The sequence below is a fragment of the Aedes albopictus genome, chromosome 1 (assembly GCF_035046485.1).
Source record: "Aedes albopictus strain Foshan chromosome 1, AalbF5, whole genome shotgun sequence".
Classification (NCBI taxonomy): Eukaryota; Metazoa; Arthropoda; class Insecta; order Diptera; family Culicidae; genus Aedes; species Aedes albopictus.
In genome coordinates this window covers 216,164,071-216,181,785 of record NC_085136.1, presented here as the reverse complement: position 1 = coordinate 216,181,785, position 17,715 = coordinate 216,164,071, and the positions used below count along the sequence as shown (strand labels likewise).

The following is a 17,715-nucleotide window of genomic DNA, read 5'->3' as shown; positions in this document are numbered from 1 at the left end:
CGTATTGCCCTCGGCTGTATGCACTCAACGCATAATGCGAGCCTGGAGGTCCTGGCAGGGGTGAAACCTCTCCAGAACCGATTCTGGGAGCTCTCGCTGAGGGTACTTATCAAGTGTGGAGTGAGCAACACACTTGTCATTGAAAACTTCGAAGAAATGCTCAGTCTGAACACTCAATCAAAATTCATGAGAATTTATCTGTTCTACATGTCATCTGACATAAGCCTACCAAGTTATAATCCTCCCCGTGTACACTTCACTAATGACAGTACTGCCGGTGGACGCATAAATGTCCCATGTGCAAAAACAGACAATCGAGAAAATCGCGTCCAAAGTTCGAAAAAAGTAAATTGTCTCAACTATGAAGTATAAGTGCTGAATCGTGTTCTAACATCAACCAATTTTTAATTTGAGCACTATTTTTTTGTTTTAGAGCGATTTTATAGTTCCATAGGATTTCCAATGAAACGTGACGCTTATGCGTCCACTTTTAAGAATGTTACAAATCGGCCATGCATTTTTTCAACAATTTTCCGAACAAACTACCTATTTTTATTTCCCCATATGATAGTACCCCACGATACATGGTCATGGGCTGCAAAATCTCAATATTGCCAAAAATGCACATGGGACAATTATGCTTCCACCGGCAGAGTACCTCTGTTAAATACGATCTGTCCATGAAACAAGCTATTCATGGAATACCAGATCAACTTCGATGTATATCTATTCCTCGCATTTTTAACGAAAAGTACCAAAATGTCAATTCCTGTAAGAGATTCTTCACTGATGGGTCTCGCATAAATGGATCCACTGGTTTCGGTGTTTTCAATGAAAATTTCACCGCCTTCCGCAAACTTCAGGAACCTTGTTCGGTTTATGTTGCTGAGCTGGCAGCAATTAACTTCGCTTTGGGGATGATTTCCAACATGCCCGTAGACCATTTCTTCATCTTCTTGGATAGCCTTAGTTCGATTGAGGCACTCCGGTCGATGAAACCTGTAAAACATTCATCTTACTTTCTTACAAAAATAAGGGAGCAGATGGGTGCACTGGTCGAAAGATCATACAAGATTACCTTTGTATGGGTCCCCTCACATTGCTCAACTTATGGCAATGAGAAGGCGGACTCTCTCGCAAAGGTGGGCGCACAGGAAGGTGAGATCTATGATAGAAGAATTTCACATGATGAATTTTTCCATTTTGTTCGCCAGAGTTCTCTTCAAAGTTGGCAAAATGATTGGCGAGATGGCCAGCTGGGACGGTGGTTACATTCCATTATTCCTAATGTTTCTTTGCGAGTGTGGTGGTATGGTCTGGATGTAAGTCGCAATTTCATTCGCGTGATGTCAAGACTTATGTCCAACCATTACTCGCTAGACGCGCATTTACACAGGATTAACCTCGCGTTGAGCAATGTTTGTACTAAGTGCGGTTCCGGTTATGATGACATCGACCACGTAGTTTGGCAATGCCCGGATAATGACGCCTCCAGAGCGCTACTTTTGGATACCCTTGAGGCCCGAGGTAGACAACCCTTTGTTCTTGTGAGAGATGTGTTGGGGACCCGCGATGTCACATACATGGGATGTATTTTCGACTTTCTTCGCTCTGCTGGTATAAAAGTTTAATTTGCTTGTGTTTTCTTCTCCAGTTTTTTTTTCTCTGTTTTGTCCTCTTTGTGTTACCAAGCTGCTCCTGGCCATCCGGAAGACCAAGTCCCACAACAAGTTGGTACCAACACCACAAGGCACCGAATTCGCTAGCAAGATGCGATTTACCCCCGGATGAGCAGCAGTGAAACCTTTGGCCCAATCCTTACCCTGTCCATCCCTCAAAATGTGACCTTCTAACCTCGAGCTGCCACGAGTACCCTGGCTTCCACCCATTACTAACAGATATCATTAAAAAGTTATTACTCTGTATAATGAATACTATTAAGTACAAAGAAAGATCCTCGGCTCCGTAAAGCGTTATACGCGATTGAGCCCCAAATAAACGAACTAGATAAAAAAAAAACCCCCTTGTTCCCATCGTTCCGGGACGGGCCAGCCTTTTCAGGCCCACCCTTCCCAGATTTCCGGGAACCATGGCTGGGGTCCGACCTTCCGGCATTATTACCGACATTCGGGGTAATGATTCGCCTGGCCTTGCGGGCACCGCCAGACAGCTCCTCGCCTGACGGCTGCCTCGCCCGCTTCTGCGATTGCTTGCTTCGTTTGTCGCGTCAGGCCCCATGACTTTCGTCCCTGCTGCCCCACCTGCTGGACCCGGATACTTGGACATCGGCGAATGGCAACTCATAATGTAGGGTCAAGTGGGGTAAAATGCCATTTTTCAAACTATAATCGTTTTCGACGATAATTAGCCTCATTTGTTAGGCTTCCAAAGTGGTAACAGCAACTAGACAATATTTGCTCGATACTTCAGCAAAAATATTCTCAAAACAATTGCATTTTCATCGATTTTCAGCGATTTTAAAAACTGATTCGTAAAACGGAAGTGGTGCAAAACGACCATCTGCCATGGGGTAAGATGCCACTTCATGCAAACATTCAAAAATTACGTCCATCAGTTTTCGGGCATTTCCGACTCCTTTTCCCCTTTCTGTCCCGCTTTTTTCGTATACTCAATAAAAGGAGTGTTGCCCTCCTCCCCGCAAAACGATGATCGTAATATTTGAATGAACCCTAACATGGAAAGCTTAGACATCAACAACCATGCGTCTCCATGTGTGCCTCAATCTCGTTGGAAACACTTGGCTGGTAATAAAATCAGCAGAAAACCTTAATTGCAAGCACAAAAAACCGGAAGTTGCCAATTTTCATTGGGAAATCAAAGAATTTTTCGTAGGTTTGGTGGCCTAGCTTCTAGAAGAATGTTTGATGCAAACATATCTTGACACCATTCACCTATAGCAATGATCAAGTCCCATTCAGGAATGATTTTATGAGTTGGGCCATTTTACCCCATCTTGGCATTTTGGGCTTTGTTCCCCTTCCCCCAATCGGACTGGAAAAAGGAGAAACCAACAGTAACACATCAACATCCTCGTGATCATCATTCTACCATGACAGAGTACACCCTAAAACGAAACAACACAGGCTTTTGTACAACTAACACATATTTGTGTACTACATAGGGGTTGTCCATTAATTACGTAAGGGAATTTTAGCGATTTTCTGACACCCCCTTCCTCCCTTGTGAGATTTTTTGTATGAAATCTCAAAAAAAAAAAAATGTATGGCGCGTAAGATTTCTCAAACACCCCCTCTCCCCATAAACCCTTACGTAATTAATGGATAGCCCCATACTGGATCAGCCTCTACCCCTGTGTCTAATGTACACAGTTTTATTTCTGACTCTAGCGCTGGTATGGGTACAAAGTTCATAATTATTTTTCTCTGAATGATGAGATGCATCATAAAGAATCGTTCAGTGCAGAAATAATTCTTAATTTTATTCTTATGCCAGTGCTAGAGCCAGAAAAGCAACTGTGTACATTTGACAAAGCGGTGAGGCTGATCCAGTCGTACACAAAAATGTGTAACTTCTGTAACCATGTAGAAAATGAAAGCAGCGCGAAAAGCAACATGTTCGATATAGTAGAATAAAAGAATACATTTAGGTGCTGTACAATAGTGGAAGTGCAGCTGACAATTGGAATCACTCACGTAGTGCCTGTTGCGGGAGGTGGTTCTTGAGACTAAACCGAATCTTACATCAAACACGATATTTACTGTCTCAGTTAACTAAAAAGCTAAACATTAAGTTTATTAGAATAAATAATAGTAGTTTACGCAACAAGGTGCAGAATGACGATTTTTACAGCACGAGTCGTATATTTATCCAACGAGGCTTGCCGAGTTGGATAATCACGACGAGTGCTGTGAAAATTGAGTTCTGCACCGAGTTGCGTACAACGTTTTTTGCAAGTTCATAAATTACCGCTTGAACAAAATTTTTCATCAAACTGCATACTGATGCTCATAGCCATGTTTAAGAAAATCTGATCATAGCAGGTTATACTGTGCAGTTGTCACAATTTTTCAAAACTGCATCCAGTTTGATGAAACAGTTTTGTTTAAAACTATCCTCAAGGGTAATTTATGAAATTGCAAAAAAACGTTGTACGCAACTCGACGCAGAACTTGATTTTTCCAGCACTCGTCGTAATTACCCAACTCGGCAAGCCTCATTGGATAAATGTACGACTCGTGCTGTAAAAATCGTCATTCTGCACCTTGCACAGTGGCGGGCCTCCATACAAAAGTCGAACAAAACCTCAAATGTTAACCGGAATTGCTAAAATTCACAGGTTATGATGATTTTAGTTCCCCAAATCTATTTCTGGTTTGGAATTTTTAATATATTTTGATTTTACTATATTAGGGTGGTTCAAAATTTTGAAAACTGCTGATTATGAAAAGCATGTAAAAAAAATCGATAATAATCTATCACGATGTGCTTTCTGAACGTAGATTTTGATTAACCTTTTAATTTGGGGGTTCTTAAATCATGTATTGGTATTGAAATAAACTATAATTGTGTATTTGTTGCTGTTAGGGTGGTCCAAAATCTTCAAAACTACATAAATCATTAGAAAAAAATCGTTTACCTACGTTTTCTTTCATTTGATCAATTCAGATACACAGCAATGTTAGCTGATAAGACGTGGTCTATTCTCAGGTACTGCCCATAGACCACGTGACATTTTACGGTGGGTGCACGGAGGTGTGTTAATTCAATCGTTATGGGGTCAGATAGATCTCTGCTATCACTTGTCGAAGCAATTGAAATAGGTCTATCAATAAAGTTTTGGCAATTCATATTCGCAATATTGAAAGGATTTTTGATAAACGATCATCAGAGATCGGGAATCACATTGATGAACAGTAGAGCTCCAGCAAATATTTTCAAAATCTTTATCACTCTGTGTGTAGAAATGTGTTTAACGAAACCGCATGAATAACATACAATAAAACTTCAAGTTTAAAAAACCAATATAAGGGGTTTCACTAAAGAGCGTAAAATGTTCGTTTCATAAAATTGCGATCAAAATATTTAAACATTGCCTTGGTGATCGCGACGTTTACACAGAAAAATATTTAACGTAGCGTTTTACGCCGTTTAGTAAATTCCTTTTATATTTTATAGATGATTGTTGCTTTGAACTGTAGCGGCGTGCGTGTAGAAAAGAAACGCGTAGATTTCGACGAATTTGTGTCACTATATATTGAAACTTCGATAGAAGTTCGTGAAGAGATTGCTTCCAAGGTTTTTGAGCAATTATAACGATTAAGATGAATCGAAGAAACGACCAGTTAAAAAAAAAAACTATGAGCAATGGTTTGTAGTTATTTTTACATGTTGTTCACGGTTGTTTTGTCTTTCCTTTATTTTGAACGTTAAAAGAGTTAGTTGTATCTGGTGAAGCAGCATGTAGGTAGTGTCTAAGTAAATAAATGCTTATTCATACTTAGTCATCACTCCTTTCCTCTCCAGCTTACTGTTTTTAACTGGAGCACCCACCTTCTTGTGATTTTCTTTCAAAAACTAAACTAATATTTAAAAAAATAATAAAAAAACATTATCAGACAAACCCCTCCCCCCCCTTTAAACCATCTGACTTGGAGAAAGTCTTTTACAAGAATGAAAAATAAACTAAATTGTTAGTATTCTGAAGCTCGAACTATGTTAAGATAAAATTTAAACTTCAAACAATATCACTTCCTCCACAACCATGCGGCTCCATTGCGACATGACAGAAAAAAAAATTTTTTTTTCGCGCTTAGCGCAAAAATGCGCAAACGGTGACCTATATAGCCAAAAACTAGACAAAATTGCACGTCAGATCCGAGATACGGCGTCGTTTTCTGATGTTTCCTAAACAAGTACTGGATCTCTTTAATGGGAAGTTTTTTCTCCAAAATTCCATAAAAGTCAATATGTTTGCATATTGTAAAAACATAATAGGGGGATTCACTAAACAGCGTAAACTGATTAAACTGATTAAACGTCGCGATCACCAAGGCAATCTTTGATTATTTCATTCGCAAAGTCGTGAAACATTTCAAATAAGCAGAAAATCATGGCTTACGCAGCAATTTAATCGGTTTCGTGAGTACCCCTAATAATTTTGTGTTTGAATTCCAAACAATCCCTGAAATGTAATGGTTATTCATACCCAAAAACACAAAAAAATATTTTCACATTATTCAAGTCTTCCTAACTTTTACAACGAACTCATGAAGGAAGCTCATAAAATAAAAACAATAAATACTAATATTGTGGCACATAAAACTTCAACTTTGAAAAAATCTACAAGACTCAATTTTTAACCAAATGATTTGAAAATTTGGGGTTTTCTTAGTTGGAGTATCTATAATGGAAGAAAAATATTAGAAAATTAAAATATTGAAGTCGATTTTTGAGGTTTTGTCCGGCTTCCGGCCACTGTGCCTTGTTGCGTAAACTACTATTACCTTATAATACACAAATAATTTCGGTGACCTATCACGGGAACACCTCCAGGCTATACTGAAATTCCCTATTCAATTTTATTATTTTGCTCGTCAGGTGTATGGCACTGAACCCAAGTGGTTCTCAAGTATAACTAAGGTAGCATTAAAATTTAATGTACGCAACTTTGCGTAGTAGTGCCCAAGTGGTCAAAAAGAGCTTTTAAATTAGGTTACATGGTTAAGAATATAAAAAAAATCGAATTAGTACAGTTTGTGACAAAAAATACAAACGTCATACAAGTCTTCCATCACTCAAAGACTGTTCAGATTCAAATACATAGCTACATGATCGGTAAGTTTAGTTGTTTTCATTATTGTTGCATAAAGAGCTATTTAGCATTTTAATCGTAAAATAATAGAATTTATGTGATTCAATGCTCCATTTTTTCTTCAAAACCGTATCCGGAAGTCACGAATTCCATCTCATTCTGGTTTGTTTACAGAAAACATCACGTGGTCTCTGGAGCACATTCATAATTCCAGTCATAAACTAGTACTGTGGTAGCGTATGCATTTTAGGATCGTTTTTTTTGCGATATTTTTTTCGCACGTTATGATACATGTCAGGAGCAGGAGTACGAAAAAAGGCAGGGAAAGACGAGTCCTGTTAGTAGTCGTATGATATAGTGCGAGTGCGTGATGTTTGCGCGAATGCACAGGCAAGATAGTATGGCGATGATGCACTATTGCTACACGTCCGGAATAAGTTTCTCCTCGGATGGGAGTTTTTCTGCCGATTTCTTCCATATAACAAAAAAATTCAAAGCTATACAAGTGTATCTGCTTATTTTTTTAATACAATATTATCAATAAGGGTAATATCAAAGATTGTTTATCCAAGGGTACTATAATCAGTAGAAAAATAAATACAGCACAATCAACAAGAGCCATTTAGAGCAAGATTCAATTCCGAGAGCCATAACATCATTACGGAACTAGTTCACTTTTGGTGCAGCACATGACTTCCCAAACGACATAATGGCAACCGCATACACTCGCACATTCACTCGCTCACTTGAAACAAGACCAAATAGTCGGAGAGAGAAGATAACAAAAGTAAGACCCAAATTGGACCCCCGAGGAAACGATGATGTCGTATAGCGAAGCCGGTTGTTTTACTTGGCTGATGCTGTCAAGATCAAAGTGTCATAAGAACATTACCCCGACCGGCAGACCGACCGACCAACCAACCAACCAACCGGCAAGTTGTCCCGTGCAGAAGACGACCGCGCCGTAACACCCAGAAGCGGAAGTTTCCGGTCAAGCGAAACTTTATCTAGTTTGAGGAAAATTGATCTAAAGATGCCATCCAGTTCCCTATGGCTGCACAATTTCGGGAAAAATTTTTCTCCATCTAAACTGGATTGTTGTGTGGGTGTGTGTGTGCACGCGCGGGACGTTCAAATTTCAACTCCATCCTTAATGTTCTACACGATGTTGCTGAGAACACGAGCCGGTATCACTGCCGCCAGTTTTCAACCGAACATGCAAGTATGTACCTACTACCCCAACACGTTCCGTGCTGCTGGAAACTGTAAAACTTTTCACTATCTCCAGCTTGAACTCTCCCGGCGGACATAACCTCACTCACCGAATCCTTCCCGGGTGTGATGCAGCTCTAGCCTGCCAGCGGGTACAGTGGCGGTCACGTGATAGAGTGGTAGAATAGAAGTGCTTGATATTCAATGCCACTGTCATGTTTTCGAAGCCGCAGACAGAGTAGAGTAAGGTGGATTTAAATCAGTGGGAAATAATGACAAAGCATACGAGAGACAGAACACAGAAAAAACAGATAAGAAGTAGAGAAGAATTAAGGTAGAGTTAAAAAGGAACAGCAAGGAGCAAATAACAGAATAAAAGAGACAATAAACGCAGATAAGAACAGGAAAATATAATATTTAGTAAAGGCATTCAATAACAGAAGTAGATAAAAAAACAGACAGTCTACTCGACTGAGTAGAGACAAAATAGAGTAGATACAGATTGAAGCAGATCAGAGCAGAACCGAGATTGAGTAGGACAGAGCAGATTAGAACACATGTACATTATAATTGTGACAGAGGAAGGTAGCCTAGGACTACTAACCCCAATTCAAGGTGTCAAGCGACCCGTGCCGAGGAATGAGTGATCGAGGGGGTGAAAAAGATGCTCGATCTTTAACGGAGCCTGTGAGGTACCTGGGCACCCCCACAGTATGCTGTCCCTTACCGCGTTAATGCAGAGCTCTGGCGTGGTGGACATTCTTTCTCGTGCAACTCGTGGGAATAAGTATGAGCAAAAATTCAAAAACAAATAACTTAGGTGGAAGTAGTGGTGCGATCAACCCCTTCGCAAGAAGCGGGTTGATGAGATCTCCGACAAGGAGAAGCGAGGAGTCAGGTGCTGGAAGCTGCTTACGTAGCTCAAGCGTGGGAGCTCCTGTCCACTCCACGGCAAGCCAGCCGGTGGAGGTCATGGACGGAGCGTGGCTGCTGAGGGCCATCAGCCAAGAAGTTGGAAAAGGACGGCCCGCATTAGAGGTTGCTGAGCACCAGCTTGGCAAAATCATCGACTTTGCGACAACTAAGTCGAATATAAGCAAGGACCTGAAAACGGCCTTGCTTAGACTTAGAGTGTCTGTCGATGAGGCCAAGCAGGAGCACGCGGTCGCGTCGCTGGCTGCTGCAGCGGCGGAACCCGCAAAGGAGAATGTGTCGAAGTTTACACAAACAGAGGCCTTCTCCTTTGCAGGTAGTCCGAGGAGTGTGGAAGCGAATGCTCGTGACAAACGTGACAAGCATTCGCAGAAGCGGCCAGGCAGCCGTCAGGTGAGGAGCTGTCTGGCGGCGCCCGCAAGGCCAGGCGTATAATAACCCCGAAAGCCGGTGGTAACGCCGGAAAGTCGGACCCCAGCCAGGGTTCCCGGAAAGCTGGGAAGGGTGGGCCTGAAAAGGCTGGCCCGTCCCGGAATGATGGGAACAAGGGGTTGTGACCAATGGTGGGCCCTCAGCAGCCACAGAGCAGGGCGATCCAAGGAGAGGACCCTCCTTGGACAAAGGTAGAGCGGAAGAAGAAAAAGAAGGTGAATCCGCAGGTAGAAGTGCAGGACGCCAAGCCAAGGCGTAGGAGGGCAGGTGCCAGGCGTAAGAAAGGCGACGCTATCGTCATCAAGACGGAACAATCCAAGTACTCGGACGTCTTGAAGACGATGCGAAGCGACGCCAAGCTTGAGGGTCTTGGAGCCGACGTACGCAGTATTAGACGTACTCGTTCGGGCGAGATGATCCTGGAGCTGAAGCGCCAGAAGGAGCACAAGGGCGCCGCCTACAAAAGGCTGGCAGAAGAGGTCCTTGGTGAAGGTGTGCAGGTGAGGGCTCTGACACACTCTGAAGGTCAAAGACATTGACGAGATCACCGAAGTGGAAGAGCTCGTCACGGCACTGCGGCAACAGTGCGATGTGCAGGTGGCCGCCGCAGCCGTTAAGCTACGGAGAGGGCCAGCAGGGACACAGATAGCTTTGGGTCAGCTACCTGTGGCGGATGTTAAAAAGTCCGTTAAAGTAGGGAGTATTAAGGTGGGCTGGTGTGTATGTCACCTGACATTCCACGAGCCACCTGAGGTTTGCTTCAGGTGTCTGGAACCAGGACACAAGTCGTGGGACTGCAAAGGCCCCGACAGGCGCAAACTGTGTAGGCGATGCGGCGCTGAAGGTCATAAGGCCCAAAGCTGCACGAGTCCGCCCATCTGCATGATCTGTTCCGGGAAAACCTCGAAAAACAGACATCCGATGGGTGGTCCAGGGTGCCCGGCCTTTAAGAAAGCCGCAGTGAACAACAAATCACAGTGCAGGTAACGCAGCTGAACCTGAACCACTGTGATGCGGCTCAGCAACTGCTTTCTCAGGCGGTTTCTGAGTGGGAGACGGATATCGCCATCATCTCGGACCCATTCCGAGTACCCGCCGGCAACGGCAACTGGGCCTCGGATGGGACCAGGAAAATGGTGGCGATATGGACGACGGGTAAATACCCCGTGCAGGAGTTGGTGTCTACTACCTACGAGGGCTTCGTGGTCGCCAAAGTAAACGGGGTCTTCTTCTGTAGCTGTTATGCGCCTCCGCGGTGGCCGATCGAGCGGTTCACGCAAATGCTGGACCGCTTAACGACCGTGCTAACAGGGCGAAGGCCGGTGGTAATAGCGGGTGACTTTAATGCCTGGGCTGTGGAATGGGGAAGCCGTTTCACGAACCAGCGGGGTCAGATCCTGCTAGAAACACTGGCCATCTTAGATGTAGACTTGGCTAACGTCGGTACCAAGAGTACCTATAGTCGAAACGGAGCGGAGTCAATTATTGACGTGACCTTTTGTAGTCCTGGCCTAACAAGTAGTTCGAACTGGAGAGTAGATGATGGCTACACTCACAGCGACCACCTGGCGGTTCGCTACAGTATCGACTACAACAACAGCAGACAGCGGATAGAAGAAGAGGCGGCTAGGCCAAGGCCAAGCCCTCGTAGGTGGAAGACATCATACTTCGACGAAGAGGTATTTAGGGAAGCGCTCCGCCGTGAGCGAAACTTAATCGGTTTAGACGGCGACGAGCTGGTAGCGGTGCTATCACGTGCGTGTGATGCGACCATGCCTAGGCGAGTCCACCCTAGAAATGGGAGGCCACCGGCTTACTGGTGAACTTAAGCGATTGCGAACCTGCGCCACGCCTGCCTACGGGCAAAACGGCGAATGCAGCGAGCACGAACAAAGGGAAAGCGAAAGAAGCGGCGAGCGGTGTTCGCCGCTGCAAAAGTCGCGAAGAAAATCGAGATAAGGGCAAGCTAAAAGGCCTGTTTCGAGGGTCTGTGTCAGAGTGCCAATGCGAATCCGTGGGGTGATGACTACAGGGTCGTGATGGCCGAGACGAGAGGTGTTATGGTTTCTACAGAGCAATCTCCAGAGATTTGGGTGGGAATCATCGAGGGGCTTTTTCCGCGTCATGATCCTAGTCCTTGGGCTCCTTTCGTAGGACAATCGGGTCTGGAGCTGGCGATTATGAGAGAGTCAGCGATGTGGAGCTTGCGGGTATAGAAAAGTCCCTTAGCGTAGGTAAGGCCCTAGGTCTGGACGAAGTTCTGAACTTGGCCTTAAAAGTTGCGATCGAGGACGCTTCCGAGATGTTCAGGTATGCTATGCAGAAATGCCTGGACGAGAGAGTTTTCCCAGAAGTATGTAAGAGACTGGTCCAGGTCAAAGGCGGGGAAATTACCCGGAGACCCGTCAGCATGTAGACCAATATGCTTGATTGACACGTCGGGGAAGGTGTTCGAAAAGATTATCCTCAATAGAATGTTGAGGCATACCGAAGGTGTAAATGGTCTCTCGAGCAACCAATTCGGCTTCCGGAAGGGGAGGTCTACCGTAGACGCTATCCTGTCGGCTACAAAACCCTCCGAGATAGCGCTCCAGCTCTGGATCTAAGGATGTAAGGAGCGCGTTCAATAGTGCCAGTTGGGCGGCTATTGCCGATGCGCTCCTGCGCCTTGGGATATCAGGTACCTGTACAAAATTCTCAGAAGCTACTTTCAGAATAAAGCTCTAGTTAACGACATAGAGGTTGAAATCATGGAATGTCATGTACCATGAAGTTCTCGGCGTTCTCGGATCGAAGAAGTGGAATTGACTGCAGTCCATTCGATCGCCGTTGTGGAGGAGTAGATGACCTCTAGGAAACTAGAATTTGCTCATCATAATACTTAGGTGATGGTTGTTAACAACCAAAAGTCAGAGTAGCAAGCGATGACTTGTGTAGGCGATTACATTATTACTTCGAAGTGTTCCGTTAAACATCTGGGGATGGTGGTCGACGATTAGAAAAATAAAAACATAATCAGCATACTTTTGTACGTCACTGTACCCCGCAGTACTGCAGCAAGATTCCATGCGCCAGTTCAAGCTCAACTTTAACAGACTTGCATCACTGCACTAAGACCCAAGTGAGAACAAGAAGAAACGTCGGTCGGAGTCGTCTTCCATCCTCGATGAACTTTGGTGCAGTTTCCTGCATCCTGCGAGGGTTCGCTCGCACGCTGCAGATCATGTAATGTAGGTACGTAGGTAGCTAGCTAGCTAGAGCACTACATTCACAGACCGGAAGTGTACTGAACCGTGTCCGTCGGAATAAGATCCGATGAATACAATCATTCGAATGGTAATAATATTATGTAGTAATCATATTTATCGCATAATTTATTGCCCACCAGGAAGCTATATGTTGGATGTTGGACCGAGCTTAACCATTCACAGCGGGAGGAAAGCATGCGAGGATGACCATGAACGGCGACGTTCGATTCGAAAGCTTGCGCGTTTGGTGGGTGATTTGATTGTGCTATTCTGTTCGCTTCCCGAATGGAAGCGGAATGAAGCCAAAAAGGATTACACGGTCAATGCCGGTTCAATTAAAGGAAAGGCATTTCAAACGGTCCGATGAGTTTCATTGAGAAATGGCGTTCATTTGTTTCATTTGGAGATTTGGAGGAGGCAATAAGGAAGGATGTATTTGGGTGGATTACATAACTGCAAATGTTAAAATTGATTTATTCACGGCTGCGTTAGAGAAGCAGAGCTTTGGGTTGCCTCAAAGACCTTAGTTCCTTATTTTTGAAGCCCACCATAACGCATTAGGACTGATGCAGGACAAATGTTCTGTTAGAATTGGCATTTCTGAATTCCATGGGCCCTCTCTGTATTTGCATGAATGTCTTTGTTAGTAAACTAGGGGGCATTGTCGATTTAGATTTTTAGTTTGTATCACTTTCCACATTTTCAAATGATTAGCAGATAATTCTTTGAGCTCTGTTGGAAATTATTGAAAAAAAAAACCGTTGGAAAATCAAATCGTCTCTACTTACTCGAAGGGTCGTGGATCCATTTCTTCTTCTCGGGAATTTGCTGCTGTTGCTGTTGTTGCTGCTGTAGTTGTTGCTGTTTCTGGATCGAGTCCTGCAACTGTTGCTGATTGCTTTTATCGTCCTGCGGGCAAAGAGAGATTCAAGAGTGGGAAAATAAACATCAGAAAAGTGATTGAAACAGGGAGTACGAAGTTCAGTAGAACATTCGCACAATAACGTGTGGCTGAGCGGCGCCTGGGTGGTAAAAGGATGGACACATTAATGAAAATGTTTTATTTTTATTTAGCGGGAATTCTTCTCTGACAAGAGAAAAACAGGAAATGCGTCAATAGGAAGGATAAATTGTTTGCAGTTTAACCTTCTTGCAATTAAACCTTCATTAGCTGACGCTATTCCTGCTGACGTAAAGACCGGTCCAGAAGGTATGGACGCAGTGAGAAAATAATGGCATTTCATAACTATTTTTTTTTGTAAACACATTTATTAGAACTAATTAACTTAATACAAATACATTTGGATCAAACGAAAACACAATTTAAAACAAAATTTAATGCCTCTGCTGTTTTTTGGTCATTGGCGTCTAAAATAAATTTTTCATAGGTAATAAATGCTTTTAGAGCCTGGTATCGGTAACGCCTATTCATATTCTTCAATTCCGGTATTTTTAGACTGATGAAAGTCATCCTCCTTCCTATATTTGTCTCCAACCTAGAAAGGAGATGATTCCACAGAGCACTGATCCTTGGGCAGCCGGCGAGTTTTTGCTCTAAGTCCTCCTCCGTATTAGGGCACTGATTGCAGTATGGACTTGCAACTCGTTTTTGACGATGAAGTAGTTGCGCATGAGGGATCTTTCCATTCACGACCAAATAGTACACCGACCGTTCCATCGATGTCAGTTCCTTTACTCCAATGTTGCTCCATACTCTTTTCCAGGAAATATTGGCGTTTTCTTCCATGACTTTATGTTTTTTCAGCTGCTCTCGGAAGTAGTTATGAAGAGAAGAAGCAGATGGGCTTTCTTCTATTCGTCTTGGGATATACGGTAGAATTTTAGAGATGCTCTTCAAACACGGGTAGAGAGCAGGGATTGCAGCTGAATTCGGTGGATTTTCCAAATGCTGTCTCATCGTACCAGCAAATGGGGTTTCCATGATTTCAATCAGGAATCTGGTGACAAGCAGTGATTTGCACTTGTGCATTGGTCGATGCAGGTTCAAACCTCCCATACTTCTCGGCAAAGTAAGTTGTTCAATGGGAACCCTGGTTGGAAAAGGTAAAAGGTTATTGCGGCCATAATAATTACAAAATGCACCATAGGAAAATCAAAATGCACCATAAATAATTAAGCCATGTACCGACAAAATGCACAGCTTTCTCCATAAATAAATAGAAATGTTCCATAATAAATTAAAAATGTAGCGGTAAACCAAAAGATTTTCTAGTTAAAAATGAAACATTGTATCAATAAAAAATTAAATAAAACACCATAAACAAATAAGTTTGCTCCATAAAAATTAATAAAAATATCCATAAATAATGAACATTTGCTCCATAACTATACCATATTTGCTCCATAAAAAATTAAAATTGCACCATAAATATCATCAAATTGCACCATTAACAAACTATAAATTTTATCTCAAAGAATGCAAAATCTACAAAAATAATCAAATTCTGCATCATAAGCAGTATTTCAATGGCTAGTAGCACTGGAAATATGTAAGTATATAGTAATATGTGGAATTTTAAAGGCTATATTCTGCACCTTCAGCCTAAATTAAAAAAAAATCAAATCTGACTATACATGTCAATGGTTGCTCCTCCGTGATTGATCTGAGCTGGTACCAATTGCACTGGGATCCAAATGAATAAGGGCTGGGACACTCCACTTATTCTCAAAGTGCAATTTAAGCAGCTCATACATTCTTGATCAATAACGGCGCCGGCCACGTCCTTATAGTCAGTTTGGAAGGGAAAGGAATGTTCTAACATTCTAGTGTGCTGGTTGTTGCTACTAAAGACCGAGATCACCTCTGCATCCCCACAACCAGCACGGATGCGATCCATGGAAAGGGGTTATTTTTATAGTGTTCGTGATAGATTGTGTGGTGAATAAGGTGAATAAGGTCATGCGGCACAGCACGCTTTGGTTGCATAACTTGTAGGCGTTATATATACTGTGCTGTGAGAAGAAGTTGGAAATGAGGGAAACGACTTTTTTCCAATTCGTTTCTGGTTCTAGTGAAGACTATGAACATATGAATATACATTAGTTGTATATGTAGAGAAGAGAGAGCGAGAGATATCCCAAGTAACAATTCAAAATCATTAATAAGCACGTCAGTTGATTAAATGTGCTACAAAGGCGCCAACAGTTGTACAAGAGTTTATGTTGAACAAAATGGCGAATAAATGTTTCATTGCCATCATCTGTCCAATAGTGCTCTAATAATGATAGAATACAAGCTGCTTCCAACATATTAGATGCCGTTATTCCACATCAGATCTTCAGTGGAATAAGTAGCCTATTTAAAGTGTAACAACTTTTGCTTGATCATTTTATTCAACTACACTGATATAGCTTAACAACAAGATATTACCATGTTTCTTTAATACAAATGTTACACTTTTATTCAAGCAATGTTGATTAGCAGTGGTACTGTGTCACTTAATTATCGTTGTTCGCCATGCCCCTTTTTGTAAACACGATTGCTGATTAGGAGCCTAAAAAGAGCAACCGCGGCTACAAGCTTGCAGACCAAAAAAACTTCATGCAGCAGCTCTAAATATCACACTCTTCACACTTTTAAAAACATTCTGACTCACCTTTTACACTACGCTCTAACGACAGCAGCATCGGCAACAAAAACACCAGAAAATGCAACTGCAGTGGATCCTGGGCAGCTCCTCTCTTTGGTATTGGCGAGGTAGATTACCCACCAAGGTGGCACCGGTCAAACCGGGCTCAGCTTCCTAATGTTCATATTTCCAGCTGATTGGAGATATACTCAATCGTTGCACATTTTCCTCTCGACACAAAACAGGACCGGTGAAAATAAAACAAATAAGTTCACTTATTTGGGCGTATAAATGAAAAAAAGTTCGAAGAGTCACCAATCTTACAACACAACACCGTGAATTACTGACACGTTGTAAACAAACAAACTAATTAGCATGCATGCCTTATGATTAAACGTTGCGGTTACAATTATTCAAACATTGATCAACTTCAATGTTTATGAAGGCAATTAGTTGAATAAAATATGTAAGCAATGTTTAAGCAGCATATGTACGGTAATGTATTCGACTTAGGCATTGAATATTTATATACTGCTTTAAATCTGCCGATTCATGTAGTTCGGATTGAAGCAGAGTGGATGCAGACGAGTGTGAACCCAAAGATCCAGAGTTCGAGTCTTTCCATTGATGTGATTTGTCCCATAAAATGTAATAAAATAAAGATGTTGGGGGTACATAATCAGAGAGAGGTATTCCAGACACAAATGCAGAAACGTTGAAAGTTAAATCATTTTCTCATTTTATTGTTACATGTTACATGTTACATGTTACATATGATGTTGAAGAAACGTTTAAGAATCGTTTTTGTAGCAATTATAAAATCATATCTATAAATAGAAATAAATTTTGTAAGTTTTATCACGGCTCCAGCATGTTTTGATTGTATTATGGTGGAATAAATATCGAAGAAAGCTTGTTATTATGCGCTATGCTGCTAGTGCACAATAACGGTTTCTAAAACCATTCTTAAATTATTAAACAAATAGCGTCATACAACATTGTTTAATAAACGTTGAAGTAAAGTTTATGATGTTTGTGTAAATTGCTGATGGTTCTAACGTTGAACAAGAGTTTCACAACCGATGTACGATCATTGGATAAACTTTCATTTCATCGTGCTTATAGAACGGTTGACGTTGAATAAATTCTCATTTTTGGGCGAACAAGAGTTGAAGAACAGTTTCATTTTAAAATTATTCAAATATAATACGACTTCCAGTTTAATAACGTTGCTTTGAGAAACATTTCTTAAAGCAAAAATTGTTTCTTGGGAAGTGGATAGAAAGATATAAAGTAGGATGAAAGGAACGGGCCAGGGATTGAACCCATGACCTTCTGCATACGAATCAGAAGCGGTAGCCACTAGACCACCAAACCCGTTTTCTGCTCCTCCTGATAATCTAAAAAGAATCTAATAAAAAGAACGTCAGTTGTTTTCAGGATACTTAGTTTATTTTATAATTATATAAAACATGGATTAATTTTTTGATAATTTTTCCGATCAAAT

General features: G+C 42.0%; 1 protein-coding gene across 1 annotated transcript in view; it reads right to left on the bottom strand.

The window, feature by feature from the left end:
• The window catches only part of LOC109621537 (proteoglycan Cow), a 626,835-nt gene that overhangs the window by 209,852 nt on the left and 399,268 nt on the right, over nt 1-17,715 (bottom strand). The window contains exon 2 of the mRNA XM_062846230.1: nt 13,407-13,527. Within this exon, the coding sequence (XP_062702214.1) occupies nt 13,407-13,527 (121 nt within the window). The remainder of the gene's footprint in view (nt 1-13,406; nt 13,528-17,715) is intronic.